At 39.0% G+C, this 27,227-nt stretch overlaps 1 protein-coding gene across 2 annotated transcripts in view; it reads right to left on the bottom strand.

Annotated features, from left to right (window-relative positions):
* The window catches only part of sbf2 (SET binding factor 2), a 569,459-nt gene that overhangs the window by 151,967 nt on the left and 390,265 nt on the right, over positions 1 to 27,227 (bottom strand). For both annotated transcript variants that reach the window (XM_063061848.1, XM_063061849.1), the window contains exon 17: positions 20,350 to 20,418. In XM_063061848.1, coding sequence (XP_062917918.1) covers positions 20,350 to 20,418 — 69 coding nt within the window. The remainder of the gene's footprint in view (positions 1 to 20,349; positions 20,419 to 27,227) is intronic.

Here is a 27,227-nt window from a genome sequence, read left to right as displayed (position 1 = left end):
ACAAACTCCAAAACCTGGGCCTCTGTACCTCCCTCTGTAACTGGATCCTTGATTTCCTCACTGGAACCATAGTCTGTGCAGATCAGAAAAAGCATCTCCTCCATGCTGATAATGAACACCAGCGCATCTCATGATCTGCGCTTCGCCCATTCTATATCCGTGACTGTGTGGCTAGGCACAGCTCAAACGTCATCTATAAATTTGCTGAAGAACTATTATTGGCAGAATTTCAGATGGTGATGACCAGATGTACAGGAGGAAGATTGTGGTTGAGGTTGAATAGTGTCACAACAACAACCTTGCACTCAATTCAGTACAATCAAGGAATTGATTGTGGACTTCAGCAATGTCAAGTCGAGGGAACACACACCTGCCCTTATTGAGGGATCAGGAGTGGAAAGGGTGAACAGTTTCCAGTTCCTCGTGTCAGCATCTCTGAAGATCTATCCTGGGCCCAACATATTAATGCAATTACAAAGAAGGCATGGCGATGGCTATATTTCATTAGGAGCTTGTGCAGATTTGGTAAGAAGGACTTTCCAGCTCTTTCCTTTTCCTACCCACCTCTCTTCACCTCTTTCTATTCCAGCATCTTCCCCATTCCTTCCCAGTCCTGATGAAGGGTCTCAGCCCAAAACATTAACTATTTATTCCTTTCCATTGATGCTACCTGGTCTGCTGAGTTCCTCCAGAATTTTGTGTGTTATTTTGGATTTCCAGCATCTGCAGAATTTCTTGTGTTCAGAATCAGAATTTATAGGAAGGTGATCAAGTCTCACAGACCATTTTAATTAGCCCCTAACCCATATTTTATGACACAACATGGCATCTTGGTCTCCTAAAATGAACACAGCCATATCTTCATGACTGTAATAAACCTTTTCATGTGAAATTTCACATACTAAATCAGATTGTTTCATGTCTTTTCTAGTACACAAGTGTAAAGGAGAATGAATTAATTGTTACTCTGGATCCGATGCAGCACATAAAAAAACACAGTAAGATAAAGAACACAATAAATATAAATTCATTCGAAAGCTTATATACGTAGACTAGACAACGGGGTGACCCGCTGGGGCACCCTTTGAGAGAAGGGTAGTGCAGTCTGATGTAACCAGAATGAACATTAAATGTTCCTGAATGCTATTGGTATCGCTTTGCTTTGAAACTGAAGTACAAAACTTCAATTTATTAAAGAAGAACTAAGCATAGCAAAGCAAATATAGCTCCTCCTCATTTAACGAAGGACACTTTTGATGGCATCATTTCTGGTTTATCTGCTATCCTTGTGCCTCTTGTTGTCATTCTGGAGATATGCAGTACTTTCATCCCCCATCCCTTCATCTCTTCTGCTGTTTGTTTCTGATCCTGGAGACATGCATGCCTCTCTTCCTCTGTCTCTTCTTCTCTCATCTTTTTTTGTCCTGACTCTTTGATCCCGGAGTCATGCGGCCCTGGCCTCATCCGATTCTTGCTCTCTCCCTCTCCTTGCCGCTTCCCGACGCTTGGCGTCATCTCTTGACCAAAGTGTCCCCCTTCCCTTTCCATGTGGCATAACTAGGCTGACCATTTTTTTTTTACCCTAATGCTGGATAGAAGATACGAAGCAGTAACACCAAAGGATGCTGATTATTGTTGATGATGTGGTTGGTGCTCTACTAAATGGATGTAATACAGTCACTGCTGTCCTTTGACTGCAGCAAAGGGTTTTATGGGTGTCTCAAAGTACGTCATTACAGTAAGATTTAATTAGCTCTTATTGATGGGTGGCAGTTAGATCTGTCCCAATCCTGCACACGCTGATGGCGATTAGCAGAATATGACCCCTCGAAATAGAGCCGCCCTGCCCTCTTGCTCCGGTAGATGTCGCTGCTGAGGCTGGCCGTGCGAATGCGTTGGGGCGACGCATCCCAATTTACATGATGTTGGATTGGCTTTTGGGTGAAAGAGAGCCTGTTGATTTTTGCAAATGAGCAATTTTATATGAATATATAACCCTGAACTTTGCCTGTATTCTGTAAGTTAGCACATTTTAATTCGATTTAGCCAAAAAGTGCCACTGTAATGCACCGTTTGTGCTAATTGGAGGTCACAAACAGACAGAGCATGAGAGTTTTAGTAGTATATAGATTGATTGTATGTCCAGAAAGTGATGCAAGGCATTGGAGTAATTGTACCTATGGTGACTGACAGGAAATGATAAAGTAGTGGTGGAGGGGTGGGTTAGTGGGTGGAAGTGTTTATCAACTTTACTGCCTGAGGAAAGTAACTGTTTTTGAGTCTGGTGGTCCTAGCATGGATGCCTCCTTCATAATTGAAGTGGAACAAACAGTCCATGAGCAGGGTGGGTGGGATTCTTCATGATGTTACGGGCCTTTATCTGTCATCTTTCTGTATATATGTCCTTGATGGCGAGTATGCTGGTGCTGGTGATACATTGGTGCAGTTTTGATTATCTATTGTAAAGCAGTCTTGTCAGCTGCACCATAGTGATGCAGCATGTTAGGATGCTCTCTAATGCGCATCTGTAGAATGACACGAGGATAGATGTGCAGAGTGCAGCTCTCTTCAGCCTCCTCAGAAAGTAGTGGCATTGGTGAGCTTTCCCAGAAGTGTGTTGTGGTACCATAAGAGGTTGTGCGATACATACTTCCAGGAGCTTGAAACTGCTTGCAGTTTCCACTGTTGTGTCGCTGATGTAAAGAGGGGAGTGAGTGGTGGGAGTTCTCCTGAAGTCGATAACCATCTACTTTATCTTGTTGACATTGAGGAAGGGGTTATTTGCCTAACATCAGGCCTCAAACTCTTCCACTTCCTCTCTGTCAGTTGTCTCATTGTTGTTGGTGATGAGCCCCACTACTCAGCGAACTTAAGAATACGATTACTCTGATATCTGTCCATGCAGTCATAAGTGAGTAGTTTACAGCAAATGGGCTCAGCACACAGCCCTGGGAGGCACCTACATTGAAGATGATTAAGAGGGACTGGCTGTGCATCATGACTATCTGAGGTCTGTTAGAAAATTGTATGGTTAGGAAGTTTTGTGTGCTACTGAAGGGCTTAAGACTATAAAATATAGGAAAAGAATGAGACCACTCTATCCATCAAGCCTGCTCCACCATTTAATGGTTGATTTATTTATCAATCCCATTCTCCTGCTTTCTCCTCAGAACCTTAATCCCTTTATTAATTAAGGAGCTGTCAATCACTGCCTTAAATACATCCAATGATGTGGCTTCCACAAGCTTCTATGGCAACGACCTCCATAGGTTCACCAACCAGTGGCTAAAGAAATTCCTAACTTAGCTCTAAAGGAACAACCCTTAATTACAAGGCTGTACCCTCAGGCCAAGGTCTATCTAGATACATCACACATTTCATTCTCAGGATCATTCTTGTGAATCTCATCCAAATCCTCTCCTGGTCCGGCATATCTTTCCTTAAATACAGGGAACAAAATTGCTTACAATTTTCCAAACGTGGCTTAATCAATGCCTTATAAAGTTTCAGCAATAAATCCACACCTTCATGTTCTCGTCCTCTGAAGTTCAAATCTAACTGTCATTCAACCGTACATGAATATCCATGAATACATCCAAACGAATCACTGTTACTCCAGGGACAAGGTGCAAAACACAGTACCAACAGTCATACACAGCACAAGGAACATATGAGATAGGAAGCACAATTAAGAAAGCAGTAAAATACAGTCACACAAAAAATATATATAGCCCAAACCCGGGTCAATGAATATTGTAGCAGTCTGCAATTGAACACAATATAGTTGGTCTTCTGCTGAGCGAACACTGGAGAGCATCACCAGCTGTAGCATGGACACTACTCCACACCATCTCCAGCACTCTGTGGAGCACACTGACTCCGATGCCTCTCTCCTGGATGGCTGCAAACAGGTAACACTGCCGCTTCAGGCCCAGTCCTCGCTGCGACTGAGACCACAAAGCTCTCCTGTTGTCTGCCCCTGCCTTTCCCCAATAAACCAATGAATCAGTCTTGCAGCATTCCACATTTTGAAATACAATCAGGGTTTTGTGATCACAAGAAAAGTGACTAAAACAATCACTCACTGTTAGAATGCACACTGCCTTAAAGTAACGACCCCAGCACCTCTCTGATGCAGGTAGCAGCACAAGTCCAGCTCCTTTAATTTCACCACCAATAAGCAACTCTCTGATGGAGTAGACCCACAGTACTTTTAAGTTCTTAATATCCAGCAGTATCTTGCGATCATAAAAAATGATTAAAAATAGACAATCACACTTTTGATTGGCCTTGTAGATGCCACAGTGTCTAAGTGCATTTGAACTCTCAAAATGGATGCTAACCTTCCATTTGCCTACCTTACTACTGAGGCAACTTGCAAGTTAACCTTGAGGGAATCCTGGACTAGGATTCTGTTGTCACTTTGAATGTCCAAGGTCTGAAATCTCTCCCAATTAAAAAAAAAGGTCTATCATTTTACTCTGCCTACTACAGTGCATAGCTTCACACTTCCCTATGCTGTTTTTCATCTACCACTTCTTTGCCCATTTTTAATCAGTCCAAGTTCTCCTACAGACTCCCTGCCTTTGCAATTTTCATTACCTATTCACTGTATCATCTGCAAACCTGGACAGAATGCCATCAGTTTTTTCGTCCATATCATTAACGCATGATATGACATGATAAGGTCCCAATATGGACTTACGCAACTTCACTAGACATCGGCAGCCATCCTGAAATGGCCTACTCTCTGCCTTCTGCCACTCAGCCAATCTTCTATCTATGCTGGTAGTTTGCCTCTCACACCTGGGCTCTTATCTTATTTAACAACTTTGAGTGCAACACCTTGTCAAAAGCCTTCTGAAAACCCAAGTACACAACAACCACTGACTCTCCTTTGTCTATCTTGCTTGTTACCTCCTCAAAAAATTCTTCACAGATTTGTCAAGCCCTTAAAGTCTGTCCTTAACAAATCTGTGCTGACTTCACCCTAGTTTCTCACATGCCTCCAGGCCAAAAGGAGTGTGCTAGAAGGCGGAGAAATGAGAAATACTGTCTCAGATGTTGCGACTGCAATAATTGCTAAACCATCAGTATTTACTTTCATTACCTGCGATGGCATAGAACAGAAGAAATTTGAGGAATTTCATTTAAGCAAAGCCCAATATAGAAGTTCAAATTTTCAAGCACTGGTTCAGTCCTCACCACGGACTGCTTTGTTTTAATGCTGCCCCAGTGGTAGAAAGAAAGTGGAGTTCAGCTGACAAGAACTTAGTTTATCAATAAGTAGTTTCATGGCAAAATACCTTGAAAACATTGCATATTTTGCCATAAGTAGCCTTTAAATAGTTCGTCGAGATGTAATTACTGTTTAGTATACTCTCTGAGACTGAAAGAATTATTTTTCCGTACTCCAGCTATAACAGATTCAAACATTACCCATGGGGCAGCACAGCAGCGTAAAGGGCAGCCTGATAGCATTGCAGCTAGCATAATGCTTTACAGCGGCAACTGTGAGACAGAGGTTCAATTCCAACTGCTGTCTGTAGGGAGTTTGCATTTTCTTCACATGCATATGTGGGTTTTCTATAGGTGCGCCAGTTTTCTCCTATATTCCAAAGATGGTTAGTAAGGTACGGGTTAGCATGGTATGTTGGTGGCAGACGCATGGCGACACATACAGCTGCCCCCAGCGTATCTTTGATGTTATCAACAGCTCATTGTGTGTTTTGATGTACGTGTGACAATAAAGCTAATCTTTAACATTAAGACTCTAGATTACAATGAATTCCATGCTTTAAATTTTTTTAAAAATCTCACTCGTGTATATTCTAACCTTTTTTTGAAAGTTGGTGGCTGCTTAGCCAACTTGATGAAGTACAGCTCCTGCACTTGACAGACTGCATGTAAAGGCACCCAATATCAAATAACATTGTAGGTGAAAAATAAAGATAGAAAAGCGACACAATGAAGACTGCTGGATCTTTGTGGGTGGCTTTCTTTGAAGACTGCACTGCACTGTGAATTCATCATTAACTGTAAGATCCTAGGCATCATGGCAAATGATCTAATCTAATAGTTCACAAATGGAAACCACTAGGACATTTGTTTATACTTGTATTAAAATCTTAAAGCAATCAATTTATATTTTAAAAATGCAAACAACAGGAATTCTGCAGATGCTGGAAATTCAAGCAACACACATCAAAGTTGCTGGTGAACACAGCAGGCCAGGCAGCATCTCTAAGAAGAGGTACAGTCGACGTTTCGACCCTCGGTCTCGGCCTGAAACGTCGACTATACCTCAATTTATATTTTGTTGTTTTTTTCAATTTATCAGAATATATCAGCATATTTTTGCCAAGAGCTAAACATTTCGGATAGTTCAATAATTACATATTTTCCCCCAAACACTCTTGTGCACTTCACAGAAAAAAGATTGGGGGATTGCTGCAACATCAAGTCCATGTATGGGCCACAACTTGAAATACACTAGCAACAGAAAACTAATTTTCTTTTCACAATAACCCGACTGGAAATAGACTCAGTGCAATGAAAATGCAGCGTCGTTGTAATAATTTATTCAGATGTAATTTGCGGTAAATATATAGCTGTAGAACCAAATTTCCTCAAAGTTCTTGCTTCTTCTTCATATCTATGATATGCAATATGCACAAACTGGTGAAATTTGTTAAAGAAACTGCAGTAAAGCTGCTTTTCTAGTCTCTTCCCCCACCCCCCAAATGTAACAAAGTTCAACTGTTCTTTCTGTCTAAAGAATTCCTAAGATGTTCTGCTGGTTATTCTAATGCATTCCTCAGCTCAAATCAGAATTTCCCCCAAGTCACTAAATTCTAGTCCAAAACCATCTTTGACCTCAAATATAGTGGTTAATTTGCTCAGCATGAGAGTAACAGCAAACCATTAACCTTACTTCAAAGTCAAATTCCAATGCTTAGCCAACTGACTCCACTCTAATAATTTTGAGTCACATAAACAAAAACAACGAAAAGCCTGTATTTTATCGAAAATGATTCAAGATGTGGTCTTATCCCTTTAAAATGCACCCAACAAGTTGCTATCTATGAAATTCAGCTATGCATGATTGTGCCAACATTTCCCATGTTAAAACAAAAAATGTATACTGTGAATTAAGATGCCAGATTGAAACTTCAGCTGATAGTTCAGTGATGTAACACAGTATTGACACTCGATCATGGTTGATTTTATTAGATTCAATGCAAGAGTATTCATGAACTTATCATAATAAATGAGGCAAATGATTTCCATGTCAATAAAATCATTAAAATGTACATCTAATCTGAAAGAAAATATAACATGTTCTATTGTTATTCCATAATCATTCTTTTTTCCACTCTCCTCATCTCTCAAACTATCACTTTGTTTCCTACTCCCTTAGTTCGCAGTCCCTAATCTTGCTATCAATGTTTACTTCTCAAAATAATCTCCAATCTCTAATCTTCCTCATCTCCAAAAATTTATTATTGCTTTCCAGTCTACAATAACATTTCATCCAAATTTCTTCAATCTAAGTTCTCTTGCAGAATCATCCAGATTAAAGACATAAAGGTATGAGTAACTGTGAGACAACTTATTTCTTTATATTTTTCAACCTGTCCTGAAGTTCTAACAGGCCTAATCACAGCATTATTTGGCTCTATACTTCTTGTGTTGCCCACTTCTACCTGCCATGCATATTTAGTGCTTCTCCAGCCGTAGTTTCTTTTCTGTCTGTCACACACACACACACACACACACACACACACACACAACCCCACAAGAAAATCAGAAGATTCTTTTTTTTTAATTTTATTCTTATTTGGATAAGGAATTCACAAGTATCATGTACTTTTTCCACACTTATAACCTTTTCCATTTTTTTATATGTATAAAACTATAATTATTTATACATTCTTAAGTACACATTGAGATGATATAAAAGGAAATTAGACACTTAAATAGATAATTATGTACAGTGGTAATTCTAATCTATTAGGCGAAGTAATGGTATTAGTTGTTAAGAAACATAGTAACAATAGTTTCCATATATCTCTTCTGGACCATTTCTTTCTGGTCCAAAATGTTGTATGTAAGCCTATGGAACAACCATTGTAGGTGTTTATATCCTAACTTGTTCATGCTTGCTCCTACCCCCAGACATAATTATCCAATCCCTATGTAGACATAATTATCCAATCCCTATGTAATTATTTACTTAATTTTACATTTTTTATACCTTTCCCAAATCTTTTCCTTTACTTGTATTAATTCTCTATTTTCCAAAAGAAAACAAAAACAGTAAACATTTAGACTAGGGGTGCTTACGTTAGCAATATTACTGTGTTGATGAGAAGAGCAGTATAAATCATTAGGAGAGTCATCTAAAGTCTGCTCGCATTGGGGTTATATATTCAATCCATTTATTCCAGGTTTGATAAAATTTTTCTTTTTGAATGCTCAGGGAGTAAGTCAACTTTTCCATTTTAAATATTTCCAAGATAATTTCGTGCCAATCTTCTAATGTAGGTGGTATTGGATTTAGCCACTTTCTAGTGATTGATTTCTTACTTGCCGCTAAGAGGGCCTGCAGCAACTTTATACCTTCCTTCTGTTCAAGAAACAATACATGCCCCAAACAGAGCGTCTCAAAGTTCAGAGGTATCTGGGATCTAAGTACCTTAACTAATGTTCTATGAATACCTTCCCAATATATACTTAATTTAGGGCAATCCCAGAAAATATGAAAATGATTTGCCTCCTTGGAGCCACACCTTCTCCAACACGTCACGTTTGTATCTCTATATTTTTCCTGATATGGGGTCTTGAAGTATCTTATAATATTTTTCCAACAATGTTCTCTCCAAGTCAAAGAATTAGTCGAGGACCACTAAAAGCTGCATATTTTCCCCCAAGCCTCCTCTGAAAGTATCAACCCCGCTTCTTTCTCCCACTTCTCTTTAATATACAATGTGTTTACATTTTAGCATGGGAGCGTGCATTATATAATCGAGAAACTGATTTACTAGGTATTGAACTGCAAGCCGAATTCAGGATCTTGAAAATTCTAATTCTACTGTTGATAGGTCTGTATATCTACAACTCTGGTTAACATAGTTTCGTACTTGAAGGTACCTAAAAAAGTCATTGTGTTCTAGGTCATGTTTGTCCTGCAGGATTTGGAAACTTTGTAATACTCTTTTATCTATAAATGAGAGGTAGGTTGTAAGACCTTTCTTTATCCATAATTCAAATCTTCTATCTCCTCTGTTGGGAAGGAATTCGGTATCATATGCACACCATCTGAAGAGTTTTAACATGTTATTAATTCCACATGAATTAATCACCTTCTGCCATACTTTTAATGTAAGATTTATCCAACTGTTTTTAAATTTTTCCAATTGGGCCATCAATCCTTTGTCAGCTATTGAGGCCTATAGAGGAAAACTGTCAACTAATCCAAATTCTATTTCCTTCCATCTAGCCTTATATTCCCTATTACACCAATATAATAGAGGGGTTATCTGTGAGGCATAAAAATAATTTCTCAGGCAAGGAAGAACCATACCTCCTTCCTTCCCTAACTGTAAGGTGTTATATCGAATTCTAGGTTTCTTTCCTTGCCAAATGAAGCGGGAAATCCATTTGTCCCATTCCCTGAATTGATTATCATCCACCTCCACAGGTAAAGTACGAAAAGATACAGTAACCGAGGAAGAATATTCATTTTTATAGTATTTATCCTTAAATTTAAACTTAAAAAGGGGATAAGATTCCATCCATGCATATCTGCTTTTATCTCTGAGATTAATGGCCCATAATTTACCTGTGACAGCGTTGAAATATCCTTCGGCAGGGTTATTCCTAAATATTTTAATGATTTAGCTTCCCACTTAAGATCGTATGTATCCTGCAATTTTTTGGATGGTGTATAATTTAGGGACATAACCTGCGTTTTCTTTACATTTATTTTATAACCTGATATTTTCCCAAAGTCATCCAACAGTGTAAACAATCCTATAAATGATTTTTCTGGTTCACTCAGATAGACCAAAACATCATCTGCGAATAACGCCACTTTCTGTTCAATCCCTGCCACCTTGATACCTTTTACGATTTCGCTCTGTCTTATAGTTGGGCAAGCGGTTCAATATATATCGCAAAAAGGAGAGGAGAAATTGGGCATCCCTGTCTAGTGCCTCTCTCTAAGATGAAGGAGTCAGAGAGGTCCCCATTTATCTTAATTCGGGCTGTAGGGCTATCATATAGAGTCTGAATTACTTTAATAAACTTTTCTTGAAAGCCGAATCTTCCTAACACTCTGTATAGGAATGCCCAACTAACCAAATCAATAGCTTTCTCAGTGTCTAATCCTACTACCATTGTTTCTGTCTCATTCTTATTAACCTGTTCTAATATGTGTAGAGTTCTCCTTAAATTGTCCTGTGTTTGTCTTTGTTGAATAAATCCAATCTGGTCTAAATGGATTAGGCCAGGTAAAAACATTTCCAATCTGCGCACTAATATAGATGTAAATAGTTTGTAATCTAAATTAAGAACACTAATTGGCCGATAATTGCCACATTCCAGTTTATCTTTACCCTCTTTAGGAATAACTGAAATAATCACTTCTCTCCAGGAAGGTGGAGTTTCTCCTCTCTGCAAGATCCAATTAAAGGTGTTAAGTAGTAATGGGGCTAACTGTGACTTCAGGGATTTGTTGCACTCTGAGGTAAATCCATCAGAACCCGGGGTCTTTCCGGCCTTTAACCTAGAGATGGCCACGTTCAGTTCTTTGGCAGTTACTGGTTCTAATAAACTTTCATTTTGTAAATCTGTAAGTTTAGGTGTAGATCTAAAGAATTCAGTAAACTGTCTATATAGGGCTCACTGGGGGCCCGGGGTTGGAAGTACAGCTCTTGATAATATGTTTCAAAACTCTCTTGAATTTTCCCTATTGTACTCTCCACAAGCTTTGTCTTTGGATTCTTTATTTTATGAATTGTATTGTCTGCTTGTTGTTTTCGTAATTTATATGCTAATAGAAAACATAGAAAATAGGTGCAGGAGTAGGCCATTCGGCCCTTCGAGCCTGCACCACCATTTCTTATGATCATGGCTGATCATCCAACTCAGAACCCTGCACCAGCCTTCCCTCCATACCCTCTGATCCCCCTAGCCACAAGGGCCATATCTAACTCCCTCTTAAATATAGCCAATGAACTGGCCTCAACTGTTTCCTGTGGCAGAGAATTCCACAGATTCACCACTCTGTGTGTGAAGAAGGTCTTCCTAATCTCAGTCCTAAAAGGCTTCGCCTTTATCCTCAAACTGTGACCCCTCGTTCTGGCTGATTTACCTCCTACTTCATAATTCTTTTGTCTCAGGTAAAGAAAATTTCTTTGAGTTTCCGATGTATAAATATCGTCAATTTCACTTTGCAATTTCTTAATTTCCTGTTTTAGATTTGAATTACTTTTGTTGCTATCTACAACTTGAAGTTGTTTTAATTTACCTTGAAGGTCTGCTAATTTTTGTGCATTGATTTTTTTTCATGTGAGTGGTAATGGAAATACTTTTCCCTCTCAGTACAGCTTTCAATGTATCCCATAAGATCACTGGTGATGTTTCTCCCGTGTCATTAAGGTCTAGATATTCTTTGATTTCTCCCCTTAATCTCTCCATTACTTTCAGGTTATTGAGTATATGTGAGTTTAGCCTCCATAGTGTTTTCCTCATTTTCCTTTCCAGGATTAGAGACATAGAGACTGGGCTATGATCCGACAGATCAATTGTTGCAAATATTACAGTTTTTTATCCTGAGTCTATCTGTATTAAAGATGAAGAAATAGTCTATCCTTGAATAGGCTGAATGAGGGAAAGAGTAATGTGTATAATCTTTACTAGTGGGGCGTAATTCCCTCCACACATCTATAATTCCCAACTCCTCCATCAATAAATTCATTTTCCGAGTCAGAGGTTTATTCTGAGTAACTATTCTTGAAGAATCTAATACAGGATTTAATCTAATATTAAAATCCCCTCCACAAATTACTACCCCTTGAGAACTGACCATTAGGTCAAAAATGTGTCTATATAATGACCATTCACAACCTGGAGGAGCATAAACATTCAGCAATGTTATTTCTGTACCTTCTATTCTTCCTGTAATTTTTACAAACCATCCATCTTTGTCTTTAGTCTCTGAAATATGTTCATAATTAAGAGTACTTGATATTAAATTAGCTACCCCTCTTTTGTGACTCAATTTATATGATGAATAAAATACATGCTTAAAGCCCATTCTTTTTAATTTTCCATGTTCAGATTGGCTCATATGTGTTTCCTGGAGGAAAGATATTTGTGCCCTCTCTTTTTTCAATTTAGACATAATCTTATTTCTTTTAATTGGATTCAAAACCCCACTAACATTATAGGAAATTATTTTTACCAATTCAGTTTGCATTTTTCTCTAGTAGAAAAAAACTCTCCTTTTCTAACCAACCAGTAAGCAATCCCTTCTCAACAGTAAACCAAGACATATAACCACACCCTAGACATTTTTGAACATTTAACATTTGAAAATTTTTCCCGACTTCCCACAGTGAGGCCTGAGCACCGACCTGCCTCAGTTCAGAGGGATAACCTCTATCTTCACTATGATAGAGGGCCCTCAAGCAGTTTGAATAGTCACAGAGAATTTTCTCCTATTTATGTCTCGACCATATTGCTATCATTCAAGTTATTCCGTCTAGTTTATTTTCAGTTACCAGCTTTCATTTCACCTTTAAGTCCGATTTACTCTTTTCAGTCATTTCTCTTAATTAGTCTGTATTCTCTGTACATTCGTGACTGAATATTTGCAGCTTTTCCTTGTAGTTTGACACTCTGGTTCGTGTGGAGCGTCCTCGCCACACTGGCTTCCACGACCTCTGCCGACTCCTCTCCAGTAGCGACTCCGGTTGGGTGATAACTTTAATAGGTAGACCCTGGTCCACCAGGTCCGACGTTGCCTCCTCTGCCGTAGCGTAAGTTTTTGTTCCTTCGTCGTAAAAGACTTTCAGCCGAGCTGGATACAGGGTCTGAAATCTGATGTTGTTTTCCTTCAGGACCCTCCGTGTTTCCGCATATTCCTTCTGTCTGGCAAGAATCCCCCGTGTGTAGTCGTGGTCTAAACTGATTTTACAGTTGCTCCACATGAAACCTTTCTTTTGCCATGCCCGTTTAAGCACCTCTTCCTTCGTTCTGTAACTAAGAAATCTGACCAGAATCAATCTGGGCTGGGCGCCTGCCGGAGGTTGTGGTGCCAACGTGCGGTGAGCCCTTTCTATCTGTAGGTCTTTTGCGACCGGTATATCAAGGTTCTCTCTAAGCAGCTTCTCCACGAAGGGAATCATCAACCCGGGTTTACCTTCAGTTCCTTTGGGAACTCCGTAAATCCTCACATTTTCCCTTCTTGAGCAATTTTCTTGATCTATGAGCTTCCACTGGAGCTGCTCTTGCAGCTTTAGCATTTCTGCTATCACTTCCTCTGTGTTTTGTAGCTTCTCTTCAATTCCAACAATCCTCGCTTCGGCTTCATCTATCCGCGAGTTAGTTTTTACTATTTCTCCTTTAATATCTTCCAGCTGTTTGCTGTTATCTTGTCGGAACTTGCGAATCTCTTCGAGAATCAAAGACAGAGTCACCGATTCCCCCTCATTCTCTCCGTCCTGGCTTGCCGTGGGGGAGCTAGGCCCGTCACCTTGCTGCGTCTCTTTATGTTTATCAGCCTTCGGAGCGGACTTTTTAATCTTGTTCTTAGACATCATCCTTGCCCCTTTTATTAATATAGTTATGCAATATTAAGTATTTGTCTAAATTCGATTTTGGGGCAGTTTACCTTCTTTTTTGTCGAGAGACCTTTTCCTTACGCCGCCATTCCCTTGATGACCCAGAAGTCGACCCCGAAAATCAGAAGATTCTAAACTTCCAACTGACTGTCACCCTTAATCTATTTATACATTCTGATTTACTACAAAGCCCTTCCCACTAACCTCCCCACTTCATTCTGTATAAGTTATAACTTAATCATGAAACATACTGTACCATGTTCATTTCTATACTCCTAGTAACTCAGGCTCTATATTCTACGATGACCTAAATTTAAAACCCCCATCAGTAAATCTCACCAAGGAATGCTATAAATCTGCATCAACTTCACTTTTAATAATTCTGGCCTTTCTGACCTTTGTTCCATGAATGTTGATAGATACTTCGGCATGCAGTCAAAATGTAACATTTTGATTAAGCTATCAATCATTAGCAATCATATATTCAAGCAGCCCACTGAGATATTAAACCAATTTTGTTCTCTATATCTGAGAAGATGGTGAAGGCAGGTACTTAAATGAACACTTCTACCATAATGGCAAAGAAGGCCAAGTGCTGATAGTTATAGTCATACTTTATTGATCCCGGGGGAAATTGGTTTTTGTTACAGTTGCACCATAAGTAATAAATAGTAACAGAACCACAAATAATTAAATAGTAATATGTAAATTATGCCAGTAAATTATGAAATAAGTCCAGGACCAGCCTATCGGCTCAGGTGTCTGACCCTCCAAGGGAGGAGTTGTAAAGTTTGATGGCCACAGGCAGGAATGACTTCCTATGACGCTCTGTGCTGCATCTCGGTGGAATGAGTCTCTGGCTGAATGTACTCCTGTGCCAAACCAGTACATTATGTAGTGGATGGGAGACATTGACCAAGATGGCATGCAACTTAGACAGCATCCTCTTTTCAGACACCACCGTGAGAGAGTCCAGTTCCATCCCCACAACATCACTGGCCTTACGAATGAATGAGATAAATCAGATAAGTACAGATAGGCACAGACATAGTGGACTGACGGGACTATTTCAAAGCTGTGATTTATCAATCACCTCAGTTACTTCCTCAGACAACTCAATCATGTTAGAAGGCAGGATTTTTCTTACACAAAGCCTTGCTGACTAACTCTGATCATCCCCAGCCCTGCTTTCCCCAATGTACATAAACCCTATCCCTTAGAACTTTTATAATATCCCTATTCTTAACCTAACACCCACCAGCCTGTAGTTAGCTATCCTAGGTGCCCTGGGGATTTATCAACCTTTATGTGTTCTGTGACATCTAACACTTCCCTTGCTTAATGCTTCAGACTTTCATATACCTCTCCCTGAATGTTAATTTAAGTTTATGTTAACTTATGATTGCAATGTTACTGCTGCAAAAAGCTAATTTTGTTGCATTTATACCCGGGGTATGTATACCTATGACAACAAACTTGAACTCACTATCTTCTACGTTTTACACACTGAATACAGGTGAGAATATTCATGCAAGATCTTGTTAACATCTCCTGACTCCACACAATAAAGGTACTGCATTTTTCAAAAACCCTTTGAAACTTCTCCTGTCCACCTAGTAATTACTTCCCAAGACAGAGCTCAGAATACACCACCAACACTTGCTTGGTGTTGACAGGTGAACCATGTACATGATTGATGCCTGGGCAGTGCTGGGTAAGGTGACAATCTGCCCTCAGCAAATGGCTGGAACAACATTCTAGCATGTGGGGGAACCATAAGTAGTGCAACAGTAACATCCTACAACATGCTTCAAGCATCGTCAGGCCTGCTTGGTACAAGGTAAAATGTAGATGGACATACGAAGTTTACATTAGAATTCCTCGACCATATCAGATGAAATGGCTTAGTGAACATTCTAATCCTTGGCAAAGATGTAGGTCATAGTTTAACTGAAAGAAGCAGGGTTAAAATATTTGCTTGACTTCAGCTAAAAAAAAAAGTCTAGTCATAGTCATACTTTATTAATCCCGGGGGAAATTGGTTTTCGTTACAGTTGCTCCATAAATAATAAATAGTAACAGAACCATAAATAGTTAAATAGTAATATGTAAATTATGCCAGTAAATTATGAAATAAGTCCAGGACCAGCCTATTGGCTCAGGGTGTCTGACCCTCCAAGGGAGGAGTTGTAAAGTTTGATGGCCACAGGCAGGAATGACTTCCTATGACGCTCAGTGCTGCATCTCGGTGGAATGAGTCCCTGGCTGAATGTACTCCTGTGCCCACCCAGTACATTATGTAGTGGATGGGAGACAATGACCAAGATGGCATGTAACTTAGACAGCATGCTCTTTTCAGACACCACCGTGAGAGAGTCCAGTTCCATCCCCACAACATCACTGGCCTTACGAATGAGTTTGTTCATTCTGTTGGTGTCTGCCACCCTCAGCCTGCTGCCCCAGCACACAACAGCAAACACGATAGCACTGGCTTTGGAACATCAATAATATGGCCTGGCATCACTATCTAATTTAGGCCTTAATACAAGGAATTGGCTGACATGTTGGTTGACATATACTGTCAATGCATTTGGAGGAAGTTTGCAGTTACAGCAATGATGGGCTTTCTCCTGTGCTGTAAGGTGCCTGCAATGCTTAGTCTAAATCTCAAAAGCATACATAGGGACAGAAATCAGAGGAAGATAATATGCTTCTTGCCAGACTTGAAATTTGAATCTTCATATACTTTCCCCCAACCCGAGGGCCAAAGGCTATGTATAATCAGAGGCAGTGCTTCAGGAGATCAATTATTCATGCACTGAGGCTCACAAGACAATGAGCATTGCACTTAATGTTCACATGACAATGCCCTCCATCAACATGTCTTTGCTATGTAACACTGCCTACCATCCAGAATGAGATGTTGGATTACATGAACCACATCTCAGGAGTCACCTCTCAGCATAGGTAGACGTTGATGAAATTCACCATCACGCATTCTAAATACATTCCCTAATGGAGGCAAATTTCAGGAGACACAGGTTTGTGCTTAAATCTATTGCTAATTCTGATGAAACTGGATTATTGCCACAGCTGCTACTTTTTAATCAGCAAAGCTTGTGTAATTACATGGAACTGGTAACTGTAAAACATTTATCTATTTCATAAATATAACAGATTTTGGGGATCTCTCTGCACATACCAACGATCTGACTGCTCACAAATATATTCACACACATAAGAGTTCTGTGTTATCTGTAACCTTGCTATTTCAATTTGCACCTCTGGTAGTGAATGCAGTGGTGGTGAGATTTAACCACTGAAGTCTGCAAAAGGCAGTAAGCTTACATTCACAGGAACCTAAGAGCAAGTATATTGAAGTGTTAAGCATCTTTAAGTGTCTGCACCTTAAAGAAAGAGAATACTAAAAGATTAAGGTAGCTGGGTGAGAATTTGAAAATAAGATGAGGAAGCAGACAAGGCTGAAAGAAATTTAGAAGGATAAATGGCACCGTATGAAATGATCATAGCTAGACTGTGAACATATAAAGCATTACAATAAAAGACTGGGAATTCAAGGTGAATACATGGCATCTATGGGGAAGGGGAGGGAGGACCAAGTGAATCCAACCGGATTAATTAAATATCATTCTTTAAGGGAAAGATTAAATACTGAGAGATATTTTGCATGTGCTCAGAATTCAATTGTCTTTGCACAATTCAACCTCAGTCTGTTCCTTTGGAAAAACAGCAGATATCCTAATGTTCTTCAACACCTGGAAATTAACTGATTGTAACTAACTATGAAAGTGAGTATTGCGCTTTTGTCAAAAGTACCTCCATCCATTAGCTTGAGATGGTAAGTGGACTTAAATTGTGCCTCATCACAAATCTTCTAAATATAATTTAAGCTCAATAATTTAGCTTTCATCATAGAAATTTGGGTCAGCAAATATGTTTGTTATTTTTCTCCCACATAGACAATAAATGGTATGATTAAGCTTGCAATTGTCATGAAATCTGATGGAATTGTCGTTAGTGAAGAAGGTTGCCAGAAATTACAATATGACATAGATCACTGAGTAGCGCAGTGGCAGATGGTATTTAAAACAGACAAGTGTGAGCCGATGTACTTAGGATGTCAAATTCTGATATTGCATACACACTCAATAGCCACTTTATTAGGTACATCCTGTATCTAATAGAGTGGCCACTGAGTGTATGTTTGCTCTCTTCTGCTGCGACCATCCACTTCAAGGTTCGAGATGTTGTCGTCAGATACGTTCCTCTGCACACCACTGTTATAACGCATGGATATTTAAGTTACCGTCTAGCCATTCTCCTCTGACCTCAGTGATTAACAAGGCATTTTCGCCCACAGAAGGGCTGCTCACTGGATTTTTTTTTGTTTTTCACATTATTCTCTGTGAACTCAAGACAGGTGTGCATGGAAATCCCAGGAGATCAGTAGTTTCTGATATAGTCAAACAGCCTGTCAGGCACCAACAATCATTTTACAGCCAACATCACTGAAATCACATTTCTTTCCCATTCTGATATTTGGTCAGAACAACTGAACCTTCTGGCCATGTCTACATAGTTCTATGCATTGAGTTGCTGCCGTATGATTAGCTGATTAGACATTTGCATTAATGAGCCAGTGTACCTAATAAAGCGGCCATCGAGTGTCGAGTAAATGGCAGAGACTTTAGGAGCATTGATAAACAGAGAGACATGGGGCTGTAAGTTAATAGTTTCCTGAAAGTGGCAACACAGGTGAATAGGTGACTGAAAAAGGCGTGAGGCCTGATTGTCTTCAGTGGCAGAGACAATCAGTATAAGAATTGGGACATCATCTTGCAGTTGTCCAAAACAATGGTTAGGCTACACTTAGAGAACATTGTGTACTCTTTTTGTCACCACACTACAGGAAGGATATTGTCACACAGAGAAAAATTACTAAAAAGATTCAATCAAAATATTTCCTGCAATGAAGAGTTATGGTTCCAAGCAGAGTCTGGAAAGGGTGACTTTATTTCCACTGGAAGCTCAGAGACTGCAGGATGACTTTAGAGAGATTTATAAAATTATATTGGACAGATAGATAGACAGTCAGAATCTTTTTCCCTGGAGAGAGAAGTTTACAACTGGTGGTTTAAGTTGAGAAAGGAGAAACTTAAAAGAGATTTGAAGGGTATGTTCCCCCACACAGAGGATGGAGAATGTTGAAAATGAGTAGCAGAAATAAAACCCTATTATCATGTTTAAAAGACATTTAGGCAGGTACTGGATAGAAAAGGAGTTAAGAATGTGGGTCCAATGCAGGCAAATAGGATTAGCACAGATGGACAACATGGACAAGGTAAGCTCTGAGGGCCCATTTTTGTGCTGTAGGTTTCTAATACTCTTTGATTCTATGTGCAAAAGTAAGCAATTTAAAAACTTCCACAAATTTGCCTATAAGCTATGTATGTCCAACTTTCACAACATGAAACTAAAAAAGAACCAAGCTCTAAAAAAATAAGTAAATATGGCTTAATTCCTGGAGTTACACCGTTAGTGGTGAATGATTTTGACAAATTTGTTTGCTTTCTTTTCCCCTTGTATTTTTTCTCCATATACCATAGGCCTTTTAAAAAAAACCTGGAAAGGAGTAAGAGTTTTTCCATGATAAACATAAGATCATGCTGCAAAAGAAGAAAATTTACAGAAGCAAAATAATGGATAAGAATTCTTTTTACTTTTTGTGACACTCTTGATACCAGTGTTCATTTTCTACAAGGAGAATGCCAAAAACTGAATAAAATTAACTACAGCTGAGGCCCAACAAACTATGCTGGACATTCCTGACATATAAATCTAAAATATTCTCTGTTGCTAGCATAAGTGTTAACCTCGATGAATTTTTTCTAACATATCAAGCCCATTCTCCCCACTCCCTAATAACAAAAAAACTCACATTATGTTTATATAATATTAGCAATAAATGAATTAGCTGCAATTGAATTCATGTACTTCACATTTTACTTTAGGTACAAGTCATAATCTATCAGATTTAACACTTCCCATGTGACAAATAATCAATCTAATTACTTATTTAACTAAATATGTTATTAACCAGAATAGATGACATCCTATGTATTTGCAAGATGTTCATCATAAAAATAGCCAATGGATAATAAAAAATCATTGTATTTTTTAAAGCCAGGTTCAGTTCACACTTGGATTCCCTGAGCAATGTCATGCTACTCTATCCAAAGTACTTCAGTATATTAAGTATAACTTTGCGAAGTCCACTGCCGATAATATGCATATTCTAAAGTGTCACATCATTCTAGAATCAGAAGATTATTCTAGAATCAGAAAGCTTGCTGCTTACAAGCTCTTTTTAATAAACTCAACAGCTACATTTTGTACCTAAACCCCCTTTTCTGCAATCAAATCCAGACAAGACTGAATTTACTCTCGGGAGTTGAGGCATGAAATCACATGGGCTTACCCGGTAAAATGCTGTTGTCAGTGGCAGCAATGTAGCAGCAACATAATATTCTTCAGAAGCTGAACAATCCTGGAGGAAAAAAAACAGGAAATCATAAATCTTGATACCTTACATTCCAGTCGCTCATAGTCAAATTATCTCAACTCAATTACCACCCACCTGTTTGATAAAGAGGCAATGCGTGGAAAAATATAATTAACTGGCCCCAACTATAATTTACTACAGACGATCTTTGGGGACCTATCACTTAATCTTTAGTGTACTATTGGGATACAAGCTGAGTTCTGAATGAATAACATGAAACAGAATCTGCAGCAAATTAAGAAAACTATTCCTTAAAAGGTCCTAGATTAATTTCTATACTACTATACCTTCTCCAGAAGATATGCAAATTTAATTAAGATTATTCTCTTACACTCAACATTAATTATTCAGACATTGATTAAGACCAACTGTCTATCCAAAATGGCTTGATACATCTGAGTTATTTTAACCAAAATGCCAAGCATGTTTCTGAATGCTGTCATGAGGCCCACAGCAATAAAGTTCACAAAAAATCAGGCTATAATCTTCTAGTTAGGAAATGTTTGGAATGCCAAGATGCACTCTGACTTTTAGACCACAGCAGGACTCCATTCATGCAGACTATGTCCAAATTTTAAATAACAACAGATGCACTTTAAAGTCATGGACACTTCTGAAGTCATTGTAGGGAGATTGTTTAATTAAAACTGCAACAGCAACTCTTATGTAATGGTAGGACTCGCACTGCAGAAAAGCATGTGTAGCACTACAAGTCCCTTTTCCCATTGAATTCCATCTCATAAGTGTAGCAGATGACTTGATGACAGAGTGAGGCCAACAGCGGTCTCGGGATGAACAAGGCTCATCCAAAAGAAACAAATAATTCAGTTAATCTTAATTTTTATTCAAAATACTTTGGGGCAATAAGATGTGAATATGATGTCACTGCATCGATTGGGTAGGCAGTCTTTCCTTAGTTATGAACATTCCAGTCTGAGGACATAGTAACTATGATCAAAGTGCAGTGCTACTAAGCTGTTGATTTGTGAAGCATTTGCTCTGACACACAACGCTCATGAATTACAAAAGGATTTTTCAACAGGAGATATCAAAGAAAGGGATGGGATTTGAAGATTGGGATTCATGGGGAAAAGGCAAAGGAGGAGTTCAGGGAGGTAATGGGTTAAAGGGTAGTGACAATGGAGGTGGAGTATTCTAAGGAGTTGACCATGACTGTTGTGGCATCTCACAATGCAGCAAGTCCATGTGTCCACAGATAGAAGAGAACATGACATAGGAGAGACTCTGCTGTGACTACCAACCCAACTGACGCAGTGACATTGTGAATATATTTTAGTGCCCCACAGTATTAAGTGATTAAAAATAAAAATGATAAAATTTATCTCTTTCACATCGTGTTTATTTTTTCACATACTGAATAAAATTTGTCTCTCAGAATATATCTTAACAATTCTTAAGCAGCAGTTTATGAGTGAATTTCTGTAACCTAAACAGCCATAACGAAGAAGTCACCTGTTCTTAAGTAAAAAGTGCTGACTTTACCAGCAGACCTATACCAATAGCTACGGAAAATTACAACAGGCTATAATTTTCAAAGTATTCCCAATGGGAAAACTTGCAGTTGATAATAAATTTTATTTCTGCTAATCAATTACTTATATTGTATTTCTGGAAGACACACACATTCATTATGTCCACATGCATATTAATAAACAAGCTTTAATAGGAATTCAATGTTAACATCTGAAATTGCCCTTTATTGCTGTTCCTTTGATGGGGTAAGGGTGAAAAGACACTTTGTCAAAATGTGATGCTGAAACTGTCCAATCGTTGTTTCATTTTCCTGGTTCAGAGTGATGGGCATGAAAAAATAGTGTTTCAGCTCTGAACGTTAATTGTGATAGATGGCAGCTACGAGCAACAGCATGTGGTGGAATTCTTCCCAGACAGCCCCCTGGGGTCAGGAATGACTTAATTGGATTTATTAACGGTTAAAAGGCCATCAACTGGAAAGACAACGGGGCAAAGTCTAACAACGTTTTGAAAAAAATCATAAAATATTAAGTATCATTTAAAGATTATAAAGATAAGGACACATGTCTTGATGTTACTATGATGTACAAGAGATTTTAATATTAAATTTAATAAGTGGGCAAATATCAGACTCCATCACACAATGCATTCAGAAATGATTAAACAATATCAGTTATATGACAATCTTCTGCTGTCTTAATGCTATTGTGGTGTTAGGGAAGAAATTATGGTGCAGAAAAGGGCAATGAATGAAGGGCTCACCTGAAACATAGAGCACAAACATCTTTGCAGAGGGAATAAATGTTCTGTATTTAATATTTGAGTCATATTGTGAATTTATTGTTTGATTAAGCATTCTTTCTTTGGTTACAAAATTTACTACGGGTTATATTTATAAAGTATGTGAATAACATACATCATTATGCCACCACGGCATATGAGAGCGCCTCACTAAACAAAAGAAACTAAGTACACTCTTATCTCCAGCTCCCATGATTTTCATTCAATTATTTTTATGTTGTGGAGTTACATATCATAATGGTGGCTACAAGAAAGATTTAAAACGGCCCCAAGATGACCACCTACCTGTTGAAGCGCAGCAAGACAGTTGAGTTTTTTACCTCAGATAAATATTATGTGGAGATTTGTGACAAATATGATTATATGATATATATGTACAGTATCTGAAATACATCTTATGGAAATGTTTGTTTGATGATGAAATTCAATAAAAAATAACTTACAAAAAAGCACAGCATGTTGATGCTCGAGTTAAAAAGGCAGAAAATAGACAAAATTTGCAGTCTCATAATCAGTGATAATAATCACAAATCATAAATAAAAGAACAAGCAGAAATAACTGGCTACATTGGAAATGTTTTCATTGCACAACAGAAAACTAGATGTTGCATACTGAACGAATTGAGCAGTATCTTGAAGCAAAAAATGCCTGTTTTGCCAAACATAATAGGTGGAAAAGCATACTTATTGCTTAGAAGTTTGACTGCTCCAACCAAACCAGAAAAAAATGAGCTTTGCTGATACCATGAAAGTAATGCTGGGATATTTAGAACTGAAATCAATATTGATTGCTTTAGGTTTCATAAGCAGAATGAAAAGGAAGAGGAGTCCCTATTACAAAAGATTTGAATCAAAGAGAATCCAGAAAAGACCCCACACTGTCTGAGGTCCACCTAAAATGGCTGGAATATGCAGAAGAAACTCTAGTTCCTCCATATTTATTAGCGCCAGGATGAACTTGACCTCGATGGGGGAGGAGGGTTTGCCTTATTTGGGGATTGAGAGTTGTTGTACCATCCAGCCTTTTTAAGTTTTAAGCAGCCACATGCCAGTTTTCTAGGCATGGTCAAAATGAAAGCATTGGCTTGAAGCTTTGCATGGTGACGTGGGATAGACCAACAGATCAAACAGCTTATCATGCACTATTCGGGTTGCCAACACATCCAGAAGATGCCAAGTGCAGTGCCTCTCCATCCCTGGGAATGGTTTGTATCGCCTGGCAGAGGATTCATCTGGATTTTGACAAAATATTCATAGGCACAAATTTCTTGGTAGTAGTACATGCAGCTACAAAGCAGCCAGAAGTGTTCCCAACAGCCTCCACTACAGTGTTGCACACTGTTGATGTGTTAGGAAGCCTCTTCTCAGGTTCTGGTGTAATGAACACTTAGTCAGCCACAAAGGACCACAGCTTCTTGTGGAACAGTTACAGCCATTCTGGAAAATGTATGGATTAAGACGCATTACATCTGCACTGTACCACCCAGCTAAAATTGGCCGGTCCAGAGTCTAAAGAACGCACTGTGAGCAATGTCAATGGAACACATTACACAGAGTGAATCAGAATCCAATTTCCTCTTTGCACATCACACTCCACAACCAACAACTCACCAGCTATGCCGTTCCTGGGTCATCCCTTGCATTCACACTTGGAATACCTCAAGCCCAATCTCAGAAGGAGAAGTATGCAGGACAAACAGCTAAGGCAAAATGAGGGCTTCTTAAGGAAGTTTGAAGTTTCACTCTTGGACAAGCAGTCCTGGCAAGGGATTACAGAGATGATCAAAAGTGGGTAATTGGAAAGATTAACAACGGAGCTGGATCACTGTCCTACACAATGGAAATTGCATCTGATATTATCTGGAGACAACATATTGATCAATTGTTAGAGAAGAAAGGTGTCCAGAACTGTCAGAACCATCTCCTGCAGTCCTGGATTTAATTCCTACAACCACCACAGAGGGGGCCCTAGATTGTTTCACAGCCCCAAGTCTTTCCTGCCAAGCACAATCATCCCCGCCCCTCATCAGAAAGATGCTATTCCACAAGAGTAAAAAATCCTCCACGACGATTAAATTTTTAGGCCTGAATAGGACTACTTAAAATTTACTATGCTGTGGATGTCTATATAGTAACTATATTTTATAGTATGCTGTGTATACAGCGGAGATGCATTCTATATTGAGATGGAGTTTATAGCTAAGCAGGGAGAAGTGTTCTGTATTTAATATTGCAGTAATACTTGAGTAACATTGTAATTATATTGTTTGATTAAGCATCTTGTTGTTTTCATAATTCATTATGTTATTTGTTAGTAGTACATGAATGGCATATGTCTTTAGGCCACCACGTCAAATTTGCATGCCTCAGTAATGTAAAACTAAATGTACATGAGTCATCCTTGGCTCCCATGTTTTTCTTTCAATTAGTTTTATGTTTTGCAGCTACAAAACATAAAATTAAACATGAGCAGCGAGGAACTATCTGAAGACCATAAGACACAGGAGCAGAATTAGTCCATTTAGCCCATCGACTCTGCTCCACCATTCCATCATATTATCACTCTCAAGTCCATTCTTCTGCCTTCTCCCTTTAACCACTGATGCCCTGATTAATCGAGAAACGATCAACTACTACTTTAAATATACCCATTAACTTGGCCTCCATGGCAATGAATTCCACAGATTCACCACCCTCTCGCAAAAGAGGTTCCTGCTCATCTCTGTACTAAATGTACGCCCTTCTATTCTGAGGCTGTGCCCTCCAGTCCAAGGACTTTTCACATCCACTTTATCTAGGCCCTTCAATATTTGATGGGTTTTCATAAGATCCCCCATAATTCATCTGAACTCCAGTGAGTACAGGCTCAGGGCTATCAAAAGCTCATCATACATTAACCCTTTCATTCCCAGAATAATTCTCATGAACCTCCTCTGAAACCGCACGTCTTTTCTCCAAGACCAACATATCTTTTCTAAGGTAAGGGGCCCAAATCTGCTCACACTACTCCCAGTGCGAGCTGACCAATGCCTTAGAAAGCCTCAGCATTACATACTTGCTTTTGTATGCTAGTCCTCCTGAAGTTAATGTTAACATTGCATTTGTCTTCCTTGCCACCGACTTAACCTGTAAGTTAACTCGTAGGGAATCCTACACAAGGACTCTCAAGTCACTTTGAATGTCTGAATATTGAATTTTCTTCCTGTTTAGAAATCAGTCCACACCTTTATTCCTTCTTCCAAATCGCATGACGACATTTCCCGACACTACATTCCACTGTCACTTCTTTGCCCATTCTCCCAATCTGTCTACATCCTTCTGCAGACTCTCTGCTTCCTCAACAACACCTGCCCTTCCACCTACCTTTGTATCAGCTGCAAATGTGGCCTCAAAGCTATCAAATCCATCATCCAAATTGTTGATTTATCATGAGAAAAGAAACAGTCCCAATACCAACCCCTGCGGAACACCACTACCCACCAGCAGACAACCCGAATATATCCCCTTCAGTCCGACTCTTTGGCTCGTGCCTGTAATACCATGGGCTCTTATCTTGTTAAGCAGCCTCATGTGTGGCACCTTGTCAAAAGGCTTTTGAAAGTATAAGTAAAGAATGTCCATTAACTCTCCTTCATCTATCCTGCCTGTTATTTCCTAAAAGAATTCCAAAATATTTGTCAGGCAGGATTTCCCCTTAAGGAAACTATGCTGACTTTAGCCTAATTTATCATGTGCCTCCAAGGACCCCGAAAATTCATCCTTAATTACGGACATCTTCCCAACCACTGAAGTCAGGCTAACTGGTCTATAATTTCCTTTCTTCTGCCTCTCCCACTCTTTAAAGAGAGTAGTGACATTTTATATTTTCCAGTCCTCCTGAACTATTCCAGAATTTAGTGACTCTTGAAAGATCATTACTAATGCCTCTACAATCTTTTCAGCTACTGCTTTCAGAACCCTGGGATGTAGTCCATTTGGTCCAGGTGACTTAACAAACTTCAAACCTTTCAGCTTCCAAAGCACCTTCAATTATAATTTCAACCATATTCACTCCTGTCCCCTGACATTCTCAAATTTCTGACAAAATGCCAGCGTCTTCCACTTAAAGACTGATGCAAAATACTTATCTAGTTTGTCCCTTATTTCTTTGTCCCAACATTGATACCTCTCCAGTATCATTTTCTAGTGCTCTGACATCCAATCCCGCCTCTCTTTTACTCTATAAATCTGAAAAACTTCAGGTATCTTCTTTTATATTATTGGTTAGCCTTACAGCTTTTGGTTGCCTTCTGCTGGTTTTTAAAAGTTTCCCAATCCTTTAACTTCTTGCTAATTTTTGCTTTATTATATGCTCTCTCTTTGCTTTTACACTGCCTTAGCTTCCCTTGTCAACCACGGTTGTCTCATCCACCCTTGAGAATACTTCTTCATCTTTGGGGTGTATCTATCTTGCGCCTTCCAAATTGCTCCCCAAAACTGTAGCCATTCCCGTTCTCTGC

This window comes from Mobula hypostoma, chromosome 11 (assembly GCF_963921235.1).
Source record: "Mobula hypostoma chromosome 11, sMobHyp1.1, whole genome shotgun sequence".
Classification (NCBI taxonomy): domain Eukaryota; kingdom Metazoa; phylum Chordata; class Chondrichthyes; order Myliobatiformes; family Myliobatidae; genus Mobula; species Mobula hypostoma.
The sequence above is the reverse complement of the archived record's forward strand: the minus strand, read 5'-3'. Positions and strand labels throughout refer to the sequence as shown.